Source organism: Lynx canadensis, chromosome A2 (genome assembly GCF_007474595.2).
Source record: "Lynx canadensis isolate LIC74 chromosome A2, mLynCan4.pri.v2, whole genome shotgun sequence".
NCBI lineage: Eukaryota > Metazoa > Chordata > Mammalia > Carnivora > Felidae > Lynx > Lynx canadensis.
The window spans coordinates 145,672,522-145,698,015 of record NC_044304.2 but is presented as its reverse complement, the minus strand read 5'-3'; the positions used below and the strand labels follow the sequence as shown (position 1 = coordinate 145,698,015).

General features: G+C 42.4%; 1 protein-coding gene across 6 annotated transcripts in view; it reads left to right on the top strand.

The window, feature by feature from the left end:
• UBE2H (ubiquitin conjugating enzyme E2 H) overlaps nt 1–24,779 on the top strand; it is a 103,093-nt gene extending 78,314 nt beyond the window's left edge. For 5 of the 6 annotated variants that reach the window (XM_030308430.1, XM_030308428.1, XM_030308431.1 and 2 more), the window contains 3 exons: nt 1,382–1,434; nt 16,016–16,144; nt 20,446–24,779. In XM_030308430.1, the coding sequence (XP_030164290.1) occupies nt 1,382–1,434; nt 16,016–16,144; nt 20,446–20,570 (307 nt within the window). In that variant the 3' untranslated portion in view covers nt 20,571–24,779. The remainder of the gene's footprint in view (nt 1–1,381; nt 1,435–16,015; nt 16,145–20,445) is intronic. The other variant, XM_030308432.1, reaches the window with a different exon arrangement.
• The last annotated feature ends 715 nt before the right edge of the window (nt 24,780–25,494 follow it).

Below are 25,494 nucleotides of genomic sequence, written 5' to 3'. Positions count from 1 at the left end.
AGATTTTATCAACAGAGAGGACCATATGGTCACTTAAACTATAGAGTCCCAGGGATATGATATTTTAAACCACTTTAGTGCACATTCTGCTGTTGGGCTGCTTAGTTTTCCCATTGCCATGAGTAGGTCCTTTATTCCCCCCTGATACCCAGCTAGCATGTGTAATATTCCACATCTCTTTTCTCTTTGCATAGACACAATTCAGAGAGCTAAGTTTTCTGTATACAGATTCACTATTTTCAGCCCTTAAAGTGTTTCTTAGTTCTGGAGAGTAAAGCAAACATGAATGACTGTGGTTTCATTTCAGTTAATGCGTCTTACGTACCCTTTCTTTCCTTCTAATATTTTATTAGTGATATTTTAAAATGTGCCTCCTATTGTGTATTTCTGATGCTGTTTACAATACATGCTTTTTTTGTTCTGCAGTCTTGTCGTGGCTAAATTTTGCTGTTACACACACACACACACACACACACACACACACGAGGTATTCTGAACTGTGTGTGAGTAGGTTGTATACACACATCATGCCCTACTGCCTTTTTATACTTGTGTGTATCAGTCATCCTAACAACAAAGATGTTTTGTTACATAAGCACAGTGTACTCGCTGGGTTCAGGAATTGAGTGTCAGTTTTAAGCTACTGCCACATTCCAGCAGTGTACCTTTTTGGCACTTATTTTCCCCCCGTAAGTAAAATATCCAGTCCGTGATCATGTATTGCATTTACTTGTTTCTTTAAACTACTTTAATTACACGTTTCTTTAAAATACTTTAATATGGAATAGTTCCTCAGCTTTTATAAAGTTGACATTTTAAAAAAGAATATAGATCGGTTATTTTAAAGACCATCCCTCAATTTGGGGTTGTCTGATGTTTCCTCATCATTAGATTCAGAATATGTACTTAAGACCAGAAAACCACAAAGTGTAATTGTGTCCTCAGGCTACTGGCGAGGTACACAGGTTTGTCTGCCCCTGGTTGCCAGTGTTAATTCCAATCACCTGGTGAAGGTGTTGTCTGATTTCACCGTTGTATACTTGCTGATTTTTCCTTTTAATCTCTAAGGAAACAGTAAGACTTTGTATATATTCTGCTCTTCATCATACTTCCCTAATTGGGATGTTTTTTCCTCCCTTCCTTCCTTCCTTCCTTCCTTCCTTCCTTCCTTCCTTCCTTCCTTCCTTCCTTCCTTTTCTTTCTTTCTTTCTTTCTTTCTTTCTTTCTTTCTTTCTTTCTTTCTTTCTTTCTTTCTTTCTTTCTTTCTTTCTTTCTTTCTTTCTTTCTTTCGTACTATTCTTGATAAATAAAATTAGTTGCCAGGTACATGCAACTAGCTTTCTAATTTTTAAAAAAATGCCATTCTTTCCATCTGTTTCAGGTCAGGAACTGTGTGTCTAGATGTAATTAATCAAACTTGGACAGCTCTCTATGGTGAGTTTGGCCATGTAATATTTTTTAGAGATGTTGAGACACTGCCTAAAAAATGTTGTTTGCCTTTTCTTTGGTTTAAGATGTTTTGTTGGGAATGGGAAGGGATTAAGAGGGCCTGGATGGGAATGTTTGATCAGTGAAAAAAATATTTTCTCTCAAGTACAAACTTTGACTTAGCAACGGAAGTTTAAGATAATCTTGTGAGATTTTGAACTTAAGGTATAGTGATGTATATATGCAGACATACAAATAAACATGTAAACATAGGTGTGTGTTCAGAAGCACATTGTATACATGTTTACCTGTAATCCCTTTGACTTTTGGGAAAACTCCTAGCAATGTCCCTGTGAAGTGAGATGGTGCATTAACAGGTTTGGGGAGTCCTCTGTTTTGAAGGCCAAAACCTCATTATGAAGCCTTGCCTCAGTGCTGAAATCAACATCTCCTCTCTTATAGTGAACCAACCTGTGAATTGCACAGCTTTATGCAGTACAATACTCAGCGTCACAGAGATATGTAAGGAATATCAGGCCCTTTCTGCCTGAGCTTGTAACTTGGTTGGGGAGCTACAAATATGTGGAAATCTACGTAAGTTAATTAGGGATACAACAGATCAGTCTGTATTCCCCCACGTGTCCAGGTTGTCAGTCGCCATGGGCCTCTTTGCTCTCGTGCCCCCCCCGCCACCCCGTGAGGCTTCCCCTGATGCTCCAGCAGCAATTGATCCCTGCACACCCCTACATTTGATAGCTTTTTGTGGCCCATTTTTACTTCTTACCTGTGAGTGTCGTTCATGCCTACTTTTTTGTGCCACTAGATTGTTTCCGGTCATAGGGGTCTCTGGGGTGCACGTCTGGTGTCCGTGTCCCAGCACTCCCTAGCAGAGCCTCGTACCCATATGCGGTGAAAGAGTCAGTGGTGCAGGCAACACACAGTCCCCAAGAGGTTCAAGAAAGTCACCTTAGGCAGGGCTTGACCGGAGGGAGCCTTTCTTACTGAAGAATTAGGAGACCTTTTTATTCCAGCCACAGTCTGCAGACTACTTTGCCAGACATCCCTGTACTAGGACGGTGCATGAGACTCACAGTGGAAGGCTGGTCACCAGCAGCACACAGTTAATCCTTCTTTCGTGTTTTCTCCTCCTGATTCTGCCATTTAAGAATCATTTCCTCTGCCTGGAGTTACCCTCCCTGGTCTTTGTATGGCTGGCACCTTCTTTTCTCACCTCAGTCATCTCTCAGAGAAGCCTCCTTTCCTAGCTACTCCATCTAAAACAGCGTTCCTCCATAGCATAGCAGCCTGTTTTAAAAACCTGTGTTTAAAGCCAGCATTTATCGTTTATCTTATTAGACTGTAAGCTCCACAAGAGCAGGGGCTGTGTGTGTACACACATGTATACAAGTGCCTGAAACAGTGCCTGGTGTACAATAAGGGTGCAGATATTTGTGGGATTCTTGACTGAATTAATCACGCCTAGTACTGTGAAACACGAGAATTTTAGGGATACAACGGCTTATGAGGAGATGAGGCAACAAGAAAGAACATATACTCTGAGGTTGGTTAAATGGATTCCTTTCAAGATGTGTTTTTGGTAAAAATGTCCCATGGCAGACTGCCTGGAATAGCTGATGTAATGATGTATTTTCTTAAACTGCATTCACATTTTAGAAATGTACATAACAAAATACTACGAGCTGGTTCCAATTACAGTAAAGTAAATTGGACTTCAACTAATTCTTTTACTGTTGACCAGAAAAGCTTTGTGGAAGAGATTTGCTGATTCTCAAGTACTTCACATCTCAGAACAGATTTTTGAAAAACAACAGCTTATTGAATTATAACTCACATACATGATATTCACCCATTTAGAGCATGCAATTTGATAGTTTTTAAACAAAGTCACAATTACGTACAGCCATCACCACATTCTCGTCAAAGAAGATTTTCTTCACCTTAAAAAAAAAACAAAAAAAAACCCATACCCTTCAGCTGTCACCCCCTCATCCCCTTAACCTTCCTCCCCGAACCCTAGGTAATGACTGATCTACTTTTTGTCTCTACAGATTTGCCTATTCTGGAATTTTTATAATGGAATCTCTGATATGTTGTCTTTTGTGACTGGCTTTTTTGAGTTCACATAATGTTTTTAAGATTCATCCATGTTGTAGCACGAATCAGTACTTCATACCTTTCATGGCCAGATAATATTCCATTTTACAGCTATTACGTCTTTATCCATTTGTCAGATGATGGACATTTGGGTTGTTTCTACCATTCAGCTGTTTTGAATAATGCCTATGTAAATGTTCGTGCACAAAAGTTTCTATGCGGGCATATGTTTTCATTTTTCTTGGGTGTGTACCTAGGAGTAGAACTGCTGAGTGACATGGTAACTCTGGGCAAACCTTTGAGGAAGTGACAGACTATTTTCCAAAGTGGTCGTACCATTTTACTTTCCTACCAGAGGGTGTTTGAAGTTCAGAACAGATTTGGAAGCAGAGGCCCAACGTGACTTAAGATTTATTTCATCACATGTATGGAATGTTGGTGTAAAGCATTACTTTGTGAAGCACTTAGTAACAAGGATTAAATTACATTGGTCAAAGTGAACCTTTATTTCCCTCTTACATGTGTATAAGTTATCATTAAGTGTTCTGTAACATATGAACATGGAGAACACTAACACTGTAGATAAGTGCAGGGACCCATGAAGGAGTGAGTGTAGTCAAAAATGTACTCAGCATGGGAGAATTGTTCTGACATTTTGCTCAGACCCAAACTGCTCCTCCAGAAGATTCAACTTTCTTTCATGGGCAGTTTTAGGAGCAGGTAATTACAATTTATTGTAAAAGTACATAGTAATGGTTGGCACCGATGACCTTGAAGTTTCTTTTAGACCTTCCTGATCCCTGAAATGTGAACTAAATTTTTATTACAAACCGCTAAAGACTCTGGCATTGGAGGTTAGTCTGTAATTGGTAAATTTGGAGTCATTCCGTCTCCTGCTGTGATTCTTGAGAGAATCTTAGTTCAAAGGACAAAAAACCTAATTTAATATAAAACAACAAATAGGAGAAAGTTGGCATGTTAATACAAATATTCAGCTGAAAACCAAAAGGCTTAGCCTGGCAACCAAAACTTGTCTCAACACCTCTACCATATAATATAGTACGGAGCAGGGAGTGACTTGTGAAATTTCCTGCAATTAACTTTGCCCCAAGGCATGCGCTGTGCAATGGATGTACATATTTGTAGTATAACAGCACTTCCCAGTTGAAACTTCAGATTTACACTTCTCGTAACCTGCTACCAGTCAGTGTTCTTGTTTCCAGCAGATTTAATCCTCTCGTCCCCCCCCCCCCCCCCCCCCCAAAAAAAGACCATTGATTTCTGGTAGCCCATTTTGACTCATGGCCTCTATTGTCATTTGTTTCCCTTTGCCAAGTTTCCGTGCAGTTTGTTCATTCAGAAACTTAGAATTGGTGTGATTATAGTGTAATCACCCAGTAATTTTCAATTTTTTATTATTTAACCTTGCAAGAGAGCTAATTATAGTGGGTAATATGGTTAATTTCCTAAAGATGCTTGTCATCATATGAAGTCACTGAGTATGAAGTTACTATTGTTACTCTTGTGCCATTAAAAGGAGAGTAGCAGATGCCATCACAAAATTGATTCGTTTTGATTTCCTGTGTGATAACATCTTTTTCTTGCTTTTTTTGTATCCCTTCCTGCTCTTCCAGACACAATGATAAAAGCTCTGGACAATTTAAAATGCAGTCAAGGGGATCTGAATTTTAGTTTCAGAAACAACTGTAATTTTAAAAATTGATGGAAGGAAAGTTCATTAAGCCACAGGTAGCTTTTTAAGCATTCCTACTATTTTCCAGTTTCCCTTTTTCCCAAATATGTTTTATCCACAGTTGGCTTTTCTACCCACACTCTTGGAGGCCCCGGTACCGCCACCGCAATTCAGCTTTAATTTCTTTCCCACCGTTCTGGGCCATGCATTCTTGACCTCTGTCAGTTGTGTTTCTCTCCGGTTTAATTTTACTCATTTCTCAACTGACTTGGTAAATGACTTATTTTGTGGATTAAGTTGTGGACAAGTAAGGTCAAAGACAATTTTCTTATAAAATTGGGCAGTTTACAGTTTTATTCTTTCTCACCTTTAGGGTTGCTAGCCAATGGACTGGATACTCCTCTTATTTTGCTGGTGAGAAAAATCAACATTTGGGAAATTACTTCCCCTAGAGTCGTCTGGGGAGTCAATCACAGACAAATGAAGTTGCCTACAACAAAAGGAGTACTTCAGGGACTTTGAGATTAAAATTAGATAAGAGAAACGAAGTTCCTTTTACTAAGCATTTAGAACAATTTTAAACTATAAGTTTATTTAATAGTACTATACTGTGGGCCTAATGAATTTAAGCTTTCTCCTGCTGGAAATATTTATTCCATCCCTCTTTTCAGTCAGGTAGCCTGTGAATCTTTCCAAACAATTAAAATTCTGGCTAAAGGTAACTGTGTCTCAAAATAATGCTTTGTGTTCACTAGTGCTTGCTAACTGCGTTTTCTAGCCACTTTAATGTAGCTGCGCAGACAAGAGATACATGCATTTGTCTGCATGGATGATTGGCCAACAACTAACATTTGAGAACAGGCTCGAGAACTCAGTATTGATCTGTCCATGGTGGAATCATAAACATCATCCTGCCTTTGGAACAGCTGGATGTCATTATAAGTCTCTTAGAGGCCAGGTAGAGCAGTTTCTTTCCAGTGCTGTGGGGGAAATGTCAACTGTAGGAGATAAAGAAACATGCCGAGTTTGGTATTTGATGGCTTCAACAGTACTTAGCTAGCCCCATGGTCTACCTCCTCTGTCTGTCTGCTTGGAGATATTCAGATGTGGTGTTGGTATGTGGCCCAAGAGATTAATTAACTATGCACAGAATTTAAGAATTGAATTTAAAAACTTGCAGAAACTCCTTAAAAAACCCCCATTCGTGTTCACTGGTGGTCAGTATCAGGATCATGGAGTGGTCAGGCTTTGCAGAGGGTAGGACATGAGCCAGGCTGTGGCCCTTCCAGAGAGACACAGCTCTGTTCTAGCTTTTTTGAGGCTTCAGTTTTAGGGCCCAGTCGTGATGATACAGATTTGTTTTCTCTTCATTTGCTTGTGATCACTGCGTAGAGGTAGTCTTTGCCATGTGTGGCCACTTATCTGGTAATTTCATGAAGATATCTTTGCTCCTGACCTCAAAGACAAACTAAATTATTATCTAGTAATTAAAAACTTTAAAAATGAGTTTTGGTGTGACTGTAAGAATACCAGCTAGCTAATTATACATTAATTGCCCTCATTTCTGAAAAGTTAATAACAAATCCTATTACTGTTTCAGCTGGCAGTCTTTTAAGGTAAGCAGGGTCCTACCAGGTTTGAATTAGGATGAATCCTCTAAAGAGCACCCGAGTAAGGCAGAAAGTGTTTGAGACCGACATGGCAACAAAGGACGTGTCTCTGGTGAACAGGAACCTGTTTTCTTCCTTCCGATCTCTAGCAGCGTTCGTGTTCTTCTGTAGATGTCTACAGTTTAAGTACGCTGGGGGAGGGAACTGCAGTGGACGGGAGATGATTTTTCTAAGTCTGGCAGCGTGCCACAAAATGTTCCATGTTCTGTAACTACACACCTCTGGTTGGTGGCCTGGTGATCTGGCACTTAGCGGAATGTATCTGGTGTTCGTCCAGGGTTTAGTCCCTTATGTCTTTGACATTGCCCTTTCCAACATATAACCAAAATACCTGTTTTTACTTTGGAATACTTAAAAATTATAATGCTACCACTGGTGAGATTCAGTGTATCAATCGTATTGCAAAAAATTTTTTTCATTAATTGTTATTCCTACTAATTGCACTTTGTTGTTTTTTTTTTGAAAGGTGTGAGGAGGGAAGCGTTTGGCTTTTTGCTTGCATGACCCTCTTCATAAGACCTTATTCTGTCTTTAAAAGATCCCCATGGACTAACTCGAGAACATTTGTAAATGTGATGAATTCAGACCTTTTATATATTTTATCCACATAAACACAGGAGACCCTCTCGGTGAAGTAATTGGATACATTCTTGAATTCATCCTCCAGCAGATTGGTGGCTTGATATATGATTCCGTTAGCAGCGTGTCAGCATTCAGTAAACCAAGTGTGGTGTGGCAAGCCTTGTGGCCAGCTGGTCCTGTGCCACGGCACCACAGGAAGTCTTTGTGGGGTGGTCTGCTTCTGCTCGCCGTGTGTGTGCCCTCAGAACAGCTGCAGGAATAGGTTTTCCTCACTGAAGTGGGATTTGAATTAGTTCTTTAGAGAATATTATTATTTTTTATTTAAAAAAAATTTTTTTTTAACGTTTATTTATTTTTGAGACAGGGAGAGAGCATGAACAGGGGAGGGGCAGAGAGAGAGGGAGACACAGAATCTGAAACAGGCTCCAGGCTTTGAGCTGTCAGCACAGAGCCCGACGCGGGGCTCGAACTCACGGACCATGAGATTGTGACCTGAGCCGAAGTCGGACGCTCAACCGACCGAGCCACCCAGGCGCCCCTAGAGAATATTATTTTTAATCTCGAAGCCATTTCTTCTTTAAGTCCACCTACCTATCTGAGGGCACTCCTCCTGAGCAGCGTTTTTGAAGTTTTCCCCAAGATGTCTGTCACCTTTTACGGTCCCTGCTTACCAAGTCCTGCACATAGAACGACTGAGCATAAGAAATGCCGTTCCTCAGGTTGAAGAAGTTTATAGGTTTCTGACTCCTCTTCGTTTGTGAGGGTAGAATTTTACATTTTTTAGTGTTCACAGACTGTAAGCAGGAGGAATTTAAAAATCCATCATTAATATTCCAACTTCTTAGGAGCTAGCTAGCTAACATCTATCAGTTAACCCAAATTATTAAATAAAGAAATCTGAAGATCTTATCTGCCCTGTTTCAGTCTGATAAAAATATGACTACATGTACATTATATGTGTTTTTTATACATATAGTAGGTACCTTCTCGCCCCTACAAAAAAATAATTGAATGAAATGGATTTTATGGTTGGTTTTCCTCTGAATGCATATAAATTTATGACTGGCTTAGCAGTTTATGATGGATTAACTACAGTTGCATGTAAGATGAACAAAAGTCAATTAATGGGGTTTTGAAAGGTCGGCTGCTAATTTTCTCTAATAAATCAAGGATATGAATAACATGGTTGAAATTTTCCATTGATCTCAACTATTTAGCCATTAGCTTCAACCATGATGGCTGAAAGTCCATGGACAGAGATCTGTGTAAGTCCTAGAGAATCATTAGTTCTAGCCCACTAGAATCAACAATTTGTGACTTTTCTCCACATTTTTACCTCTAATTGTGAGTGGAACTTTTATTTTCTTCTTCTCAGCCCTGGTCCCTGTTGAATTATGGGACAGATAAATACTGTAAGGAGTTGTGGTTAACACAGTGAATTTCAACTTGAGAAGCCAGAGATCCTCCATCAGAGGGGAGGGGACCAATGAACTCTAAGTTTGTTTGGATAGCATGCTTCTGGAATATGAAGAGTTTGGAAGGAAAACAAGAGGGACTTGATCTTGATGGGAAATGACCTGAGTGATTGTTTTAAGGAAGCTTCTTTGGTTACAGAGGCAAGAGTTTGGAGCCTGGAAAGCCACCGAGGAGGGTGATTGCCCTGATCTGGGGTGGAATGCTACAATGGACCTGGTGTAGTTGCACACCAGGGAAAACAGAAGAACCAGAGCCGTTTTTAGACAGGTAGCGAGTCTGGAAAACTGCCCGAATACATGAGTAGTACATGGAATAAAGGAGGAAAAGGCGTAACCAAAGTCCTTCTGGGGGTTTGCAGCCTTAGGGACAAGGGTGTTAGAGTCTACTTAGGTATCAGGAAAAAAAGATTAAGTTTTCTGGGAAGTAATTTCAGGCATATCAAGTTTGATAAGACCAGAAATATAAAGGGCTGATTAGAAAGATTTGGTAGTTACCAGCACAGACTTGTTTCTTTAAAATTGCAAGATGATGAGCTTCCCCGAGTAAGTGTGTATGGAGCTACTTCCAAAATTACAAACACCTCAGAGTTCACACTGCTGTGCAAATGAATGATGTCTTTCCGAGCAGATTTTTATTTCTGTATGTTATTTGGCTTTAAAAGGTCTTTAAAAGGGCTTTGGGCATGTGGGGGACAAGGAGTAGATTACAAAAGGGGGCAGAGGGATAGGTGGCCTTTGAGGAGAGGGGGAGTGGCTTTGATGATTCTCGACACCTAGTCATGACTGTGCGTGTATATTCATGGTGCTTTCTAAGTTACAGCATTTTGGGTGTTAAAGCTACAAAACAAATGAGTATTAGGCAAGTTAATGTCTCTGGGGGAACTGCCTGCCTGGCGATTCTAGTTTCTGGTGGGCCAGACCACATCAAGCTTTGGGCATCCACAGGGTTTTAACCTGAAGATAGCAGCATGCTTGACCAAAGTTTTCATTTTAATGTTCAGAGGAAATAGAGGAAGAAGAAATAACTTTTGGTCACTGGTTTGTAAACAGCCAAGAATAAAACATGATATGTGATTCATCCCCTCCTGTGTTTTCTCTTCTAAGTCATGTACTGTCTTTTTGTGAGTCACCTGGAGTAGGGTGGCTTTACTTTAACCGTTGGTGCCTTTTTTTTCCCCCTGTGTGACTCATTTTAATTAACATGTATTCCTTGAGGGATACAGGTAGCTGAAATTTCTACTCTAAGAAGGTGGCGTATTTTTATAAATATTTTAGTCTAGTCCTTTGATGCCCTATGAAGCCTATTCTACAGTCCTTTTTAGTGATGTGTAATTCTTCCTTGTGAGGAACTGCAGTATTATACTTCCCTTTTTGCAGATGAAGAAACTGAGATGGAGAGAGGAAGAGACCTGCCCGAGGTCAAAGAACAAGTCAGTGGAAGGCCTGAGATTAGGCTTGTGGTCTTCTAGGTTTTCCATCTGTGGTTTGCCATTTTGCTGGAGAGCGTCTGGTCTAATGGAATTTACTAGTCTACCCGATGTCCACAGTGTGTTAGGTGATACACATCGCTGCCTCTTCTGCTCTAAAGCAGCCCTTTCTTGCCCCTCTAAAATGGATCCACTTTCTCCAACCGTTAGTTCAGAATACCTCCACCTGGAGGAAGTGACAGTGACAGCAGTGTGCAGGAAGGAATGCTTGAAAGGGTCAGGGAGTGGTTCCACTAGAGCCTCCTGAGCAACTTAGCTGAGAGCCCTGAATATTTTCAGAGAAACCACACGCAGAGGGCCCTCTTCCCATTTGTTCTCTATGGATATGGGTATATAGTGTAGGTAGTGTTTCCTGGCTATGCATTTCCATACACACGGATGCCAGCCTGTCCTAAGTCAGGGTCCGTGGGGTAGGTATGAGGTCTCAGCATGCATGTTTTGAAAAAAACTCCACAGGTAATTCTGATGGACAAACAGCCAGGACCTAGACTTACCTAGGAACCATTGCTCTGGACCGAAGGGGGTAAATGGTGCTTCTTTTGATGAGAGATCAGTATGATTTGAGTGTTTTTAAAAATTAAATATGAATATAAATTACTAGTTTAAGTGCCTAAACTGAGGACTGAGTGTTCTAATATTGTTACTATAAGATCAGGCTGAAGAATCTGTCTTAATGGACTGCATTTTTATAAATGCTGATTTAGTCCAAAGCTCATCAAAAACCATACTTTTCAAGGTGGCTCAGTGGGTTAAGCATCTGACTCTTGATATTGGCTCAGGTCATGATCTCCTGGTCCATGAGATCGAGCCCCACATTGGGCTCTGTGCTAACAGTGTGGAGCCTGCTTAGGATTCTCTCTCTCCCTCTCCCTCTGCCCCTCCCCTGCTCACTCATGTGCTCTCTAAATAAACTTAAAAAAAAAAAAAATACTTCTCTGGGATCTTTGGATTTCCTTGAAGAATTAAGGCAGCCAATAGTGGAGCCAGCTGACTATAATCTCTATACTGCGTAACCTGTGTCTGGCTCTCTCCCTTTCAAAAAGTAGAAGATTAATTTTTTTTTTCATTTTTTTTTTTTAACGTTTTATTTATTTTTGAGACAGGGAGAGACAGCATGAACAGGGGAGGGTCAGAGAGAGGGAGACACAGAATCTGAAACAGGCTCCAGGCTCTGAGCCGTCAGCACAGGGCCCGACGCGGGGCTCGAACTCACGGACCGAGAGATCATGACCTGAGGCGAAGTCGGCCGCTTAACCGACCGAGCCACCCAGTCGCCCCAAGATTAATTTTTTTTTGAAAAGACTTTGAACTGTTATTGATTTATTATTATAATTATAATTATTATAACAATAATTATTATTATTATTAAATTCTAGGGGAAAATATTCATTTTATGATGGATTTTTCCAAAGATGAGTATCTTTGTTTCACTCTTGGTTTGTAGTTTCGGTCTTTTCTGCCAGTATTTATCTTGAAAGACCATTTTTATCTGCAATTTGGTAGAGATGTTTTGTGGGTGAGGACCCTCTCAATAGTAATCACTGTGTCGGCCACTTTCAGGGTCGTGTTACCTCTTTAAAATGCCCACAGCCATAGCATCCTGGTCTTTACGGTCTGCCCTCTTTGCCTGGAATGGGCTGTGCACTTTTCCTTTTCTGCTCTTCTGTTTTACAGGTGTGACTCAGCACATCTGTAAAATGGATCAGAACTGTGTTAATGCAGGAGGACAGGAGAACGCAGGAAGGCAGAACAAATAATTGAGGGTTCTTTTACTTGTTGGGAACAAATACCTAGGCAGAGCCACTTATCGGTAGCTTGAGAAACTTAAAAGTAGTGGGGAAAGGGTATAAAAATCCCTTCCTGGAACACATGAAACACCTAGTTATGAAACATGTTGTCTGCCATATTTCTCAAGTCCGAAAGCACTTCTGGAAGTTACTTAAAGAGAATAAAAATACACTTTTTTTTAAGGTTTTTGTCGTTGATAGGAATATTCAGCTGCTAATCTTTATATTATATATATCTATAATCTTTTTTTAAATTTTAAAGCAAGAGCATGGGGGGAGCAGGGGAGAGGGGCAAAGGGAGAGGCAGGGAGAGAGAATCTTCAGCAGGCTCCATGATCAGCGTGGAGCCTAACATGGGGCTCGATTCCACGACCCTGGGACCGTGACCTGAGCCTAAACCAACAGTCGGACACTCAACCTGCTGAGCCACCGAGGCACCCCAGCTGTGCTAACCTTTTTGAGTAGCACCTATAATGACGATGCGACAGGAGACCTCCCAGGTCACCACATGCGGATATCCGTGAAGAGCCGTGGGCTACTTTTCTGTGATTGAGCTACTTGAAAACAAGCACGTTGCTTCTGTGAAGTATCAGACAGTTCAGCCACAGAAATGCCTTAACATTCTCTGCTTAGATCATTCTACTGGCCTTGAACTTGTGAGAAGGGAACACTTTGAGGTAGGGGGTGGCCGTCTCTGAGGATATGCAGTTTGAATGCCCAGATGTGGTAGCTCGTGCCGTCATGAAAATTTAGACAGCGTTCATTTCATCTACCGACAAAGGCAGCATGGTAGATAAGCCCAGGTTTGAAATCCGCTCTTTGGACAAGTTGCATAACCTCTTTGTGCCGCAGTTTCCCCATATGCAGAATGGAGATGGTAATTAGCTCTTTGGCTGCAGTGAAACTAAGAGTGTACATGTGAAGTGTTTACCAGGGCCTGGCTTGTAAGCACACTGGCTGCTACCATTCCTGTTACTATTATTAGTGTTGATGTAACTCTTGTTAACTCTTCTCTGGGATCGTGTTCAGTTTGTAAAACTTCCACACCTTGTTTTTTCTTCAGAATTTATTTACCTTAATTTTTAGACTTGTGTTTTATTTAAACATTTCAAACATGCAAAAGTAGAAAGGACACGCTTCTAGGAAAATGCCGTTTTTAAAGGTAAAAAAGCAAAGTGTCACTTGAAGTGTGAAAGTAGAAGTCGTAAGCCTATTGCCTTAAGATGACTTTTTTAAATACTTTTATTATATGTACTGTACATACTTCCAGTTCTAGACAAATGCCATTTTATGGACTTTTTCCTTCCATCATTACAGCATAAATATTTTCCTCTATTTTTTATTCTCTGTTTTTCTCTATCTCTCTATCAGCCTTTGAGCTTTGAGTAGTTTTCACTTGGTTTATCGACTATGTTGATGTCGCTTCCTTTTTTTTTTTTTTTTTTTTTTGTTGCTTCCTTTTAAAAAAAAAGTTGTAAGTAAGATAACAGGGAAAACCTTATTGCAGGTGATTGGGGTTACCTTGAAAGATTATTTCTGTTTTGCTCTTTTGACTAGGAATCTCTGCACTCATTTCCTGGTATCGGAGAATCTTATAATAACGCTGTTCTTTGGGAAGTTAGTCTATTGAAGGTGACATAGCTCCAGTCCATATAGTAATACCAAGGCCCCATAACTCGGGGTTCAAGATGAACGTGCTCTGTCAATACCTGCTCCCCGGGAGCACACTGTGCTAACTGTCCTGGGACTGTCCTTGACATCACTATCGATACCTGAACTGTCCAGTGTGGGGTCTCCTAGTCATGTGTAGTTCTGTAAATTTCAATTAACTAGAATGAAATAAAAATTCAGTTCTTCAGTCCCACCAGCCACAGTGCCTCAACAGCCACATGTGGCTAGCAGCTACCATATTGGACAGCGCAGATACAGGACATTTTCATTATTGTAGAAAGTTCTGTTAAATGGTGTGGCTCTAGCTTATTCTCCCAGCTGCTCACTCTGTTAGGAAGCCTTACGCTGACAAGGAAGAGTTGTCCCTTATCCATAGGGTTTTCTAAAGCAGAGGATGACAAACATTGGCAGCCTGGTTTTTGTATATGAAGTTTTATTGGAACACAGCCACCCCCATTTGTTTACCTATTGTCTGTGGCTGCTCTTGAGCCACAGTGGTAGAGCTAAGTGTTGAATAGTTACAACAGAGACTTAATGTGGCCCCCAGAGTCTGAAGTATTTACTTTGGCCCTTTATGAAAAAGCTTGTCAACCCCTTTTATCTAGACCAGGATTTCTCAACCTCAGCACCGTTGACATTAAAAAAAAATATTTTTTTTTATGTTTATTTTTGAGAGAGAGAGAAAGAGAGCAAGTAGGGGAGGGGCAGAGAGAGAGGAAGACACAGATCTGAAGGAGGCTTCAGGCTCTAAGCTGTCAGCACAGAGCCCGAAAGGGGGCTTGAACTCTCGAACCGTCAGATCATGACCTGAGCTGAAGTTGGATGCTTAACTGACTGAGCCACCCAGGCAACCCAGCACTGTTGACATTTTGGCTCAGATAATTATTTGTTGTAAAGGGAAGTCCTGTACATTGTAGTATGTTTAGCAGCAGCCCTGCCTCTGTCCGTGAGTGCTGGTGGCACCACCTGTCCTCCTCCCCCATCCAGATGTGACAACCAGATTTTTCTCCAGACGCCAAATCATCGCTGGCTGAGAACCACTAATCTAAAGTGATTTGGCTTTGACCAAACGCTCATTTAAAATACTGCATAAGAGTGCTCACTCTAAAGGGAAAGAAAATACATGAAAAGAGCAGAATAAATGAAAGAGTAGTTTTTATGCTATACTTTAGCATTCCCTCCAGAAAGAGAAATTTCTCTACCAAACGGGGTACAGTAACTGGCGCAGGGCAGAGAGCTGGAAGCGCTAAGATCACACTTCACGGTCTGTGCACTGAGGAGCAAATGGACTGGAGTCATAGCATCACCGAAGTGGTGGGAACGTGTAGTTTATTTCACAGGTTTACAAGGCCTGTTCCCTTTATAAAACACTGTGTGACTGCAGGGCTCTTGTTGACTTTGCTGTGTGTGTAAATGTCATGTGTATACCTGCCACCTTGTGCTGCATGTGGCAAGACGGGAGTCAATAAATGTTTACTAAAATGACTGTTAATAAATTCAATAAATTGATATTTCTCTGCCTTACAATTATCTATGATTTTAAGTGGTCTATGTAGGTTCCTGCCTTCATCAGCCAGAATAATTGAAAAACTGGTTATAAAAAAAAAAAAAACCTGGTTGTATTTATGTCCATTAAAGCTGATGAGAATTGAATTAAACGTCAAGGCATATAAAGTTCTTTGTAAGATCTGGTGCTTGAATACTTTTCAGAGCGGGGATTTTCAAAGCTGTAGAAAAAGGCGATATTAAGAGATACTCATTTTGTAAGAATGTTGAGTATGGGGACACACATTTTAATTAAACAAATGTACTATTTCTGAATTCTTGGTTTAAAATGTGGAGTGAATTAGAACTGGGACAGTTGCCTTTGAAAGCGAATATCAGGTACACCTTTTTTCTGATTCTTCACATTAAAATGAAATTAAAAATTTTTCAATTGGTGTTGAAAGGAATATGTGATATAGGTCATATGTATAAGAGAGCACACTTTTATGGAAAACTTCGATACGGTTATTTAGGAAGATAAGCAGTTTTGACTACTGAATTCAAGTAAATTTAGGAGAACTTGTTTTTTCTGTGCGTGACATATTTCTGTTTGTTTTTTCAGATCTTACCAATATATTTGAGTCCTTCCTGCCCCAGTTGTTGGCCTATCCCAACCCCATAGATCCTCTCAATGGTGATGCTGCAGCCATGTACCTCCATCGACCAGAAGAATACAAGCAGAAAATTAAAGGTAAGAAGGCAAATGGTTTCAACTGGAGACAGAAGTTCTGTCTTTGGGGCTTTGAGATCATTAAAAGAAAAGCCCTTAGTTACTGAAACAGGCCTAAAAAGAGACTGCCGTCTGGGGGCCGGAGCAGAGCTCACTAGCCCCTACAGTTCCGAGGGTCATGGACACCTCGGGAGGCTGAAGGTCCCAGCAAGGAGGAAGAGGAGAGAGAGAGCAGAAGGGAGGATGAGAAAGCAGGAGGCACGTGTTGGGCGCTGCCAGAAATCCCTGTGGATACCCGTGCAAAAGAACTTCAACCTTCATTTGCTTCCTCTTGTCTTGTAAAATTAGGAAGTTGGACTGGATAGTTAAGTATTAACTGAAAGGCATAACCTCACATTTGTTTCCAGACAGTGTCATCCTGGCCCCTTAGGAAAGCAGTTAACTGGCAGTTGAGAAACGCCAACTTTATCCTTATACTTTTTTTTTTTTTTTTTTTTTTTTTGGTATCATGTTACATATTGAATTAAGAAGACCCAACTGGCTTCTTTTCTTGGCCCCGTACTAGTTTTCTTTGACTTTGGAGACTTTACATCTGGGCCCATTTCTTATCTGCTGCAGATACCTGGCCCCAGGGCCCAGTTTTCTAGTAAAACTTGAAATGTGCTGTTTGAGTTAGAAAGGTACCAGTGGCAGTAGCTCTAGCTTGCTCATCCTTCAGGAGGTAAAACCCCGCTTCCTCTTTCTTAGCTTACCTGCTAGTAAGACGTGACGTTCACGGAAACAAACTTACAGTTTCGAAAGAACCTCTAAAACTCCACAGAGGTTTTCTGGTGTTCGTTTTTACCTCACTGTGTGCTTGAGAACCTTCATAGTGAAGAGCCTAGATAAAGTCCCCCCGCCCGCCCCCCCCACCCCCCCTCCCCCCCCGAAAGGGAAGGAATTCAGAGTCCATGAAAGTAGGCCTGCTCTTTAACCAGATGGCAGGCCTTGGTATCACCTAATTTTGAGCGTGACTTGCCCATCTGTATAGCAGTTCGGAATGTCACCTCCTGCCAATTGTGTGTCCCCTGTGAGGTCCGTCTGCAAGAGGTGGCAGTAGAAACAGTTTATAAGAGCCTGGACTAGATAGGCCTTCACTCTACACCGTGTAGGTATGAGACAGGTGCGTTTGAGGCTGTTTTTTGAACAATAGCTTACCTTTTCTTTTCTCCTCCTGCTCTGATCTCTGTCGGGTATTGTTTGGTACTTTTGTTGAGATAAAACAGAAATAAATCTACACCAATTAATTAAGTCTCAAGTATTTTGCAAATTAAAATCTAATTTATGTAGCAGAGTATCTGTAAAGCCAAATAAACCTGTATTTCAAGGAAAAAAAGAGCAGTCCGTTTCAAGCAGATAAAATTCTATTACGAGACTCTATTAAAATTATGGCATAGGAATCACTTAACCATGTCTGCAACCCACAGATACCTCGGTGTGGAGCGGATTTCTATGGTTCGTACATTCATTGTGCCTCAGCACTTTAGCACCATTCCTGTTTTAGTACAGACCCGCTGTAGTTCCAGTTACAAAAGAAACCTGATTTACATTTTTATTTCAGAATGACAAGCTCTAGCTTTTAGGGCATTTTAGCTTGCTGAAATGTCAGTGTTGGCTATCATTTGTCTTCGGAATCTGAAAATCAGGGCTAGAAGAACTATCCTAATTGCTTAGACTCACTCCTCTGGCCCCCAGCCTGTTGGTCTTCCTCTTCCTCTTGGGTTTCCTCCACCCCTAGCCTATCAGAGGCACCCCCGTTTCAGAAGCCTTTTTCAAAGTTCTCTCTCCCTTGCCCTAAACCCCTGAGGTCTAGTTTGTGTTCCCTCCTCTACTGGTAATCTGTGAACTCATTTCTTCCTAGTCATTTGGACCCTTCTTAAGACCCATTATCCTGACTTCTCTGCAGCTTTGGTATTTTGTCCCTTCCCTTCCTGACAGCTTTTCTCATTCCGTTCCTAAACATGGTCATTCTCTTAAGATCCAGTTCTTCAGCTTTCTCTCATCCTCAGTCACCACTTGGGGAGCTAATTCACCCTTCACAGCTGTAGATACTTCCCTCCAAGTAGACGATTTCCAAAAGTGTGCCTAGATGTGACCTCTCTCCCAGGCTGCCTTACCAGACATTTCCATGCCTAGCCTTAGAGGTCAGGGTATGTAACCTTTCTTACCATGGATATTAGTCAGCATTCATATATAGTTGATGCTTTTTTATCAGGTAAATATGAACTGCCTGTAGGACAGACGGGCACCAGTGGAGCTGTCTAAAGATAGGGCACTCTCTGCTTAAAACCTTGACTGCGTGGCACCTTGGCCTGCTGTTCAGGGCTCTCTCTCACTCTGTGTGATCTACATCTGTGCCTGCACTCCTAAATGTATCAATATGTGACCATCAAATTGGATGAGTTTCAGATACCCAACTATCTATTATTACAATACATATTACAGTATACCCTATTTCAGGGAAGTTTCAACCCTACAAAAAAAACAAAAACGGAACAGAGTAACTTAACCATATACCCACCGTACAGCCTATTACAAGACCTATACATTTTGCCTTATGTGCTTCAGCTACAAGTGTAGTTCTCAGTGTTGCGTTTTACCATCCCAGCCACTTCCTTCTCCCCTGTGCTTCCCCCCTGGAATGGCGTCTCCTTCGCTGCAGCTGACAGTTCCCTCAAGGGTCAGCGCACGCGTGCCTGCCTTCCTGGCTCTCAGAGGCTGGAGCCCCTTCCTCCAGGCTTCTCTCCGATGGCACTTGGCAGCAAACTGCTTTTATCTGCGTCTTTGTCTCCTGCTCGTCACTGACCTTGCTCTTCCATTTTTCTATCTCCTGAAAGGCCTTGACCTAGTAAGCACTTAAAACATATTTGTTCCCTTGAATATACTGAAGAGAGCTAATAAGTATCACGTTACAGTGTCAACAATGTCAAAGTGCAGCCACTTCTTTCTACAAATGAAGCAAAGGAACTGACCCACTAGAGGGTAAAAATAAAATTTCTAAGACTAATAAACCGTTCTGTCTGCCTAAAAGATAAGGTAAGTTCTTACCTAGTCAGGAGCTTTTGAAACCTCATCTCCGCATCAAGCTTCATTATGAGGAATCCGTAGGGCTCTAAGTCAGAAGTCTGCAGACTTTTTCTGTAAATAGGGCCAGATTTGGCCACATAGAGTCTCCGTCACGCATTCTTTTTTTTCTTTTTAAACAACCCTTTAAAAATATAAAACAATAGTCCTCGCTAGGCCCCTGCATTACATTATTCAAATTTCCTTCTCTTCCTCTCGTGCTATATCCCTGCAACTCCGTAGGAAGAAAAACAAAGCATAAGGACGTGAGGATGTGTTTCTCTCCTGCTGGCATTCTGAACAGGGTATCATGTGTGAGCTATTTACTTAAAAACAGTGTGCACTTTGAGTTTTTAGGAACAAGTTTGTTTGCTTGTTCAGCAGCTCTTAAAATTTTCAGCCAGCAGATTCAGCCTAGACTACAGCAGCATAAATCTTCAGGTAAATAGTAGATGATAAAGTCACTCGGGTGAGCCGTGTCTCCAGATAGCAGCTCATTCCTGAGCAGATTGAGAGACTGTTTTACCAGCTGCTTCAAAAACCTGACAGGCAGGATCTGTTTAGACTAAAATCTATTCTTAAAATAATAGATTTGGGCTGACTATAATTATATAACTGCAAGTCTAAAAATGATGGGGGATTTCCTTATAAATTACCATGGAATCATACCTAGTCCTGTTCTACCTGGGAGGTGAATAGTTTTATTAACACGGAGATAAAGAGAAAGGGTGAGGTTCACGTTTCCCCAGTTCTGCAAGTTTGGAGGAGTGCAAGCACGTGGACACCCCAACAAGGCAAGAACGAGGGCGCCCCGGCAGCAGAACCGGAGGCCGGTTCGCACCGACACCATCCCGGATGTCTGCCGGCTCTCCCGTGCCCTGCGGCCAAGACCCAGGGTGGCCGGCTGCCTTGTACACATCCACCTGGGAGGTGATGGCCCAAGGGAGTCCTAGGATGGAGATTCAGATTTCTGCAAGTCAGGTTTCTGCTTTGCCTCCCTTACTAAGGGGGCAGAATGCACGAACTCCAAAGACGTCTTCCGAGGGATTTTCCCTTTAGTTTTTAGTGACCATAGGAACTGGCCTCTTTTCTTCCCCCCGCCCCCTGGCAGGTAAGGAAAGCTCAAACTTCCCTGGGACTTCGCCAGCTTGGGGGTCACTGAAGCGCGCGCCTGCCTGCTCACTACCCCTGTGTTTTCTTTCTCCCCACCCTCTGTGCAGAGTACATCCAGAAATACGCGACGGAAGAAGCACTGAAAGAGCAGGAAGAGGGCACCGGTGACAGCTCGTCGGAGAGTTCTATGTCTGACTTTTCGGAAGATGAGGCCCAGGATATGGAGTTGTAGTAGAAAAAGCACCTGCTTTTCAGAAAGACTATTATTTCCTAACCATGAGAAGCAGACTATAATATTCATATTTAAACAAAGCAATTTTTTTTATTACTAAACAAGGTTTTTATGAATAATAGCATTGATATATATATATTATATATCACCCTTTAGATCTTGATTTCCTGGTCATTTCTCAACCTGAGGTGCATAGCATATCCCCACATTCCATTTTGGTAGCAATATGCGGTCCGAATGCATGCATTCATAAGTCCATTTGGCCAAGTCAGCCTGTGTGCTACTGAACTGTCGAAAGAAACAGCCGCTCTGATAGATAGACGTGAGTAAAAATAACAGGAAAAAGTGGCTTCTTTTATTGATGGTTCCAAAGAAACAAACCAAACCAACCAGCTCTTGGACCTGAACATAGAATATAGCGCTTTTTCAAAACGGTCGGGAGGAACCGGGCGGGGAGGAAGGCCTGCACCTGCTGTGGGATCACCTAGAGCCGCCACGGCAGATCCCCAACCGCTCCTTCCCGGGAAGCCTTGGTGGCCCCGTTTCCGCGGAGTAACAGTTTAAAACAGGGAGCTAATTGGAGTATTGAAACCTAACAACAATTTTTTGACTCTGGATTTTAAGTACATTTTTATATGTAGATTCCTGCCCTTCTCACTACCAGGCCCCGCAGCCGCAAGTGTTTTGCTTTGGAGAACCTTTTGGAAGTGTTTTCTGAACCTGATTCTTTTTCTTGGGGGTAGAGCTTATAATCCATACCTTTTTGAGAGGACAGGACAGGAGGAGAAGAGAAGTTGTTTCGTCTCATCCAACACGTGCAGAGTCACATCCCCATCCTGTTGGCCACTTTGGGACTGCTACCCTGGACTGAGAGCTTTAATTTGGAGGGTGGTTGTGGGTGTTTTTATGTTGTTGTTGTGGTTGGGTTTTGTTTTTTTTTTTTTTTTTTTTTTGGTGTGTGTGTGTGTGTGTGTGTGTGTGTGAATCGTGCTTAGACAAGGTGCAAATTTAATATTCACCAAGAGATGGCCTCCTCCTTGGGCAGCCACTCAGTGGACCATTAGACTCGCAAGAAGACCCGTCTGGTGGCTGTGACTCCTGGGTGCTCTCGTTCATGTTTTGGGTTTGTTTTCTCTTCTGCTGCCGCTCTTGGCAGCGGCCTGGTCATCATCTGCTTGTGGGAGTGGGAAATGGGTATTTTAGACCCAACACACATTCTAAATTTAAAATGAGTAATAATTGGAACAAATAAAGGTCCTTGTACCCAGAGTGACTCTGCATGGGAAAAAAACCGCTGTTTTCAGAGTGTGACTGGATAGGAGGGAAGATTCGGAAATGCGATGTGGTAGAACAGGTTTTGAAGGAGGAAAATGTTCTCTCCTGTAAGCGTTAAGAGGAAATCAGACAGTTGAAAATGCCTGCTAATCAAATGTTTGCTCAGCTAAGCATAGGTCCAGGTTGCCGGCAGGGTTTTCTTCAAACAGGAGTGTTGCCTGCTGAATTTGGAGAACTTTAGACAGCAAGTCTGTATCCCTTTTTTGCCACAACCAATAGGACAATAGCAGAATTAGCCAATCCTAAAACTTTCTCAAGACAATTTTTGAGTGTCCCACAGGGATGATTTTTCTTTCTGATGTGTGTCTTAGTTTAGAAGTGCTAACTATTTCACAAGGTTTGAGTCAGTGAGGTTGGAAGATACCCTGTCTTTTTTTATTCAAAAAGCACAATCAGTCTTTTCTTTAAAAAGCTATATAAAGTACAACTTGCTCTTAGCATGATTATTTTCCTAAATAAAAGACAAAGAATTTACTTATGTTAATTACGGGCATGAAGCAAAAGGTTTCCTTAAAAAAGACATTTTTTTTTAAGTGCAGTTATGTAGGGCTGTGGTTAGTTAACCGTACTGAGTTATCTATCTAGCATTTGTGGCTTGTTGGAGGGGTAGTGTTAACTATTTAACATGGAATGGTGTGCTTTAACTCTTTTCTAGCGCGTTGTCTTCTCATTACTTTGGGGGAGGGAGGGTCTCTGCTGGCACTAACCTGCTTACCTGCTGAATTAGCAGCTTGCTTGTGCTATAACCGTTTAAATTGTAGGTGCGACTTAGGGTAGGCTTTAAAGTGCTGGGTGGTGATTTGAGTTCAAACAATAAAAAATTGTATTTTTTCAATATTGTATAAACAATAGTGTTCTAATTACCTTTCAAAAAAAATAATGTCCAGATAATAATTGCTTTTAATCTTGTCAAAAAAAAAAAAAAAACAAAAAACAAGCTAGTAGAGCCAAGTTTAGGGGAATGTGTGTGAGCCACAGCTCTGCTCCCCAACTAGATCCGCTTTTCTCGAATAAAAAGACATCACAGCTCCCCGCTGACGGAGCGCTCTGGCACTGGGAGCCTGGTGGTGTGGAATTCTCGGACGAAGACGTGTTGGGGAGGTTGCAGGGCTTAAGGAGCAGATCTGAGTGTAGCATGGCTGTAGCATGTGTGCGTGTGTGTTTGTCCATCCAAGTCTGTCTGATGAAGATGTGATGAGGCTCCCTGTTAGCACAAGGAGGCTCCTGGAATTGCTACCCAAATCACGCTGTACCCTCTCATTCTGTGCAAATCTGTCCTTTCTGGGCGCTCACCTTGGTCCCGTGCATGTTTTGGGCTCTGTGTGGGGCTTTCCCTCTCCTCTGAGAAACCGGTTTTTGATAAGTCGGACAGAATCCCTTTCTATGCTAACTTTTGTCCCTTCCTGTACCTGGGAGAGGGAGGCTGGAGGCGGAGACCATGCTTCTAGGTACAGCGGGAGCTAGAAGGAGGCCTGGCTGTGAATCAGAGGACTCTGGGCCCCCAGTAATAGATGAGATGCAGTAAGGCAGGGGGTGTCACGGCACCAAAAGCTTTTCCAGGTTTCCCATCATAATGCTCAGAAAAGCACCCAGAGCCCCTCAGAAAGGCTGAACATTATTGCTTTTAAAGGTGGTGGTCGTAGGTCGGAGTTGCTTCTGGCAGGTTCCCTCCCTTTCTTAGCGTACCCATGGTTCATTTTGAAGTCTTACCTTGTGGTTTGACCAGCGCAAGCCATCCTCTGCCCCTGTTCAAATGGCCGAGCTCAAGCTCGCGCCAAAAGCGACGAGCGAGGTGGCCGCAGCCCGCAGCACGTGACCGCTGCTGTCCTGCAGCCCCAGCGCGGGGGCCTGGTGGGTTGCATTCAGTGGTAGCCAAGCTAGATGCTGGCAGTTTGCTCGTGTGCTTTCAACCTTCTCGCCCTCCCTGAGGTTCCTGTGCGGTTTCAACCAGCATTTTATACTAGTGAGATCGTTACCAGAAGTTGCCGTATCTGTCTCCAGTACCTAACATTGTTCTTCCACTTGAGAAGCCGTTCTCATTGCCAACTGGCTGATCTAGGCTCCTGAGGAGTGTCTCCCCTCGAAACGCTCTCTCGATCCCTGGTCGGCCTTGGCCTGACACTTGCTTTTTATTAGGCCTCCTGTTATGATGGCTGAGAATCATGAAAGACAGGTCCTCTGCTAGCCTTCATGGGTGAAGTTTCTAGACCCCAGCTTTCTGGGAACCGGTGTTTGATTTTGAATGGCAGACGGCCCTTCTATGTTCTAGGGACTCAATTAGAAGAGTGAAAGCCATTAACAAAAGTTAGCAAGAGTTCTTTTTTATTTCATCAACTTCCTAACCGGGTTCATAGCCGCCTTGACTAAAATCAAATCCTTTCTGATTGGGCGCAAAGACCTGCATTTCTCTGGACTTCTGAATCCATGTTCCTATTTTCTCTGGCCACTGAACACCTTGGTGGTTCCGTCAGGGATTGGCGTGGAGGCCCCTTGGGGAGGGGGAGTTAGCGGCCCTCGGCTGTTCAGGTTCTCCACGCAACCTGAGGAGGGGCCAGACTCCATTCAGCAAATACTGTCTTGGCTGTGGGCTTGGGAAGAAATGGCCATTATTTACTGATTGTATTTGGTACATATTGTGTGATACTTGAAGAGATAAAAGGGACTTACCAGCCCTTAATTGAAATCTAAGCTTTTTATCGCTTATTTTTTTCCTTGCCCTATCTCCTCCCTTCCACCTTGTTCCTTGCATTGTGATGATCTAGCGGGCACTTCTGTCAACAGGACAAATGCCTCCTCTGACTATAACCTCTTAATAGTTGTGTATAATGAAAACTGTAAACTTTTTTAAATAAAATGTGTATATACCTTGGCAAATGGCTGGACTTTGATCAATAAGATAATAGCCTCCATGACTACTTTTAAAAACACTCTCCCTGTTCATCTGATGACTGAGCAGCAGAAGTTGGCTTTTCCTTTTTCTTTTTCTCTTTTTTTTTTTTTTTTTTTTTTACTGAGAAGCTCCCCCCCCCCCACCTCCCCCCGCCATTGACTGAGAAGCTCTTACAAAGGCAGATGACTGGATTAGTTTGGGAAAGGAGTGTCGCCTTTATAGACAGTAGGAGGCCCCCACCTCCGCGGAGTCCTCAGTACCTGGAGTAGCAGGTGACTGATGACTACGAACAGGGCTGGCTGTGAGGCTTCTTCACAGCCTTGAAGGCCTTGAAAGGCCATGTCTTCTCGAAGGTCTTGGAGCCTAAAAGACCCCACCTGCCCTCATGTGGATCAGCACACACGGCTTCCATTTTGCTGGTCAGCCCAAACCTTCTAGACACTGTCAGCTAATGCCGAGTGAAGGGTGTCCACTTGGCCTGGAGTCACAGGCAGTGTAGCTTCCTGCTGCCTAAACAGGTGCCCCGCTGTGCCAAATGCCACTGTACCCCCCCCCCCCGGAAGGGGTGAGGGAAGGGTGGGCACGGTGGGTTTTGCATCAGAAGGGGAGCCCTGGCGCAGCATTTCTACTCCTTTCTAAAGCATGCGCCCTCAATGGCCACCAGGTGGCGATGTTGCCTAGTCTCCTGGAAAAGGGTCT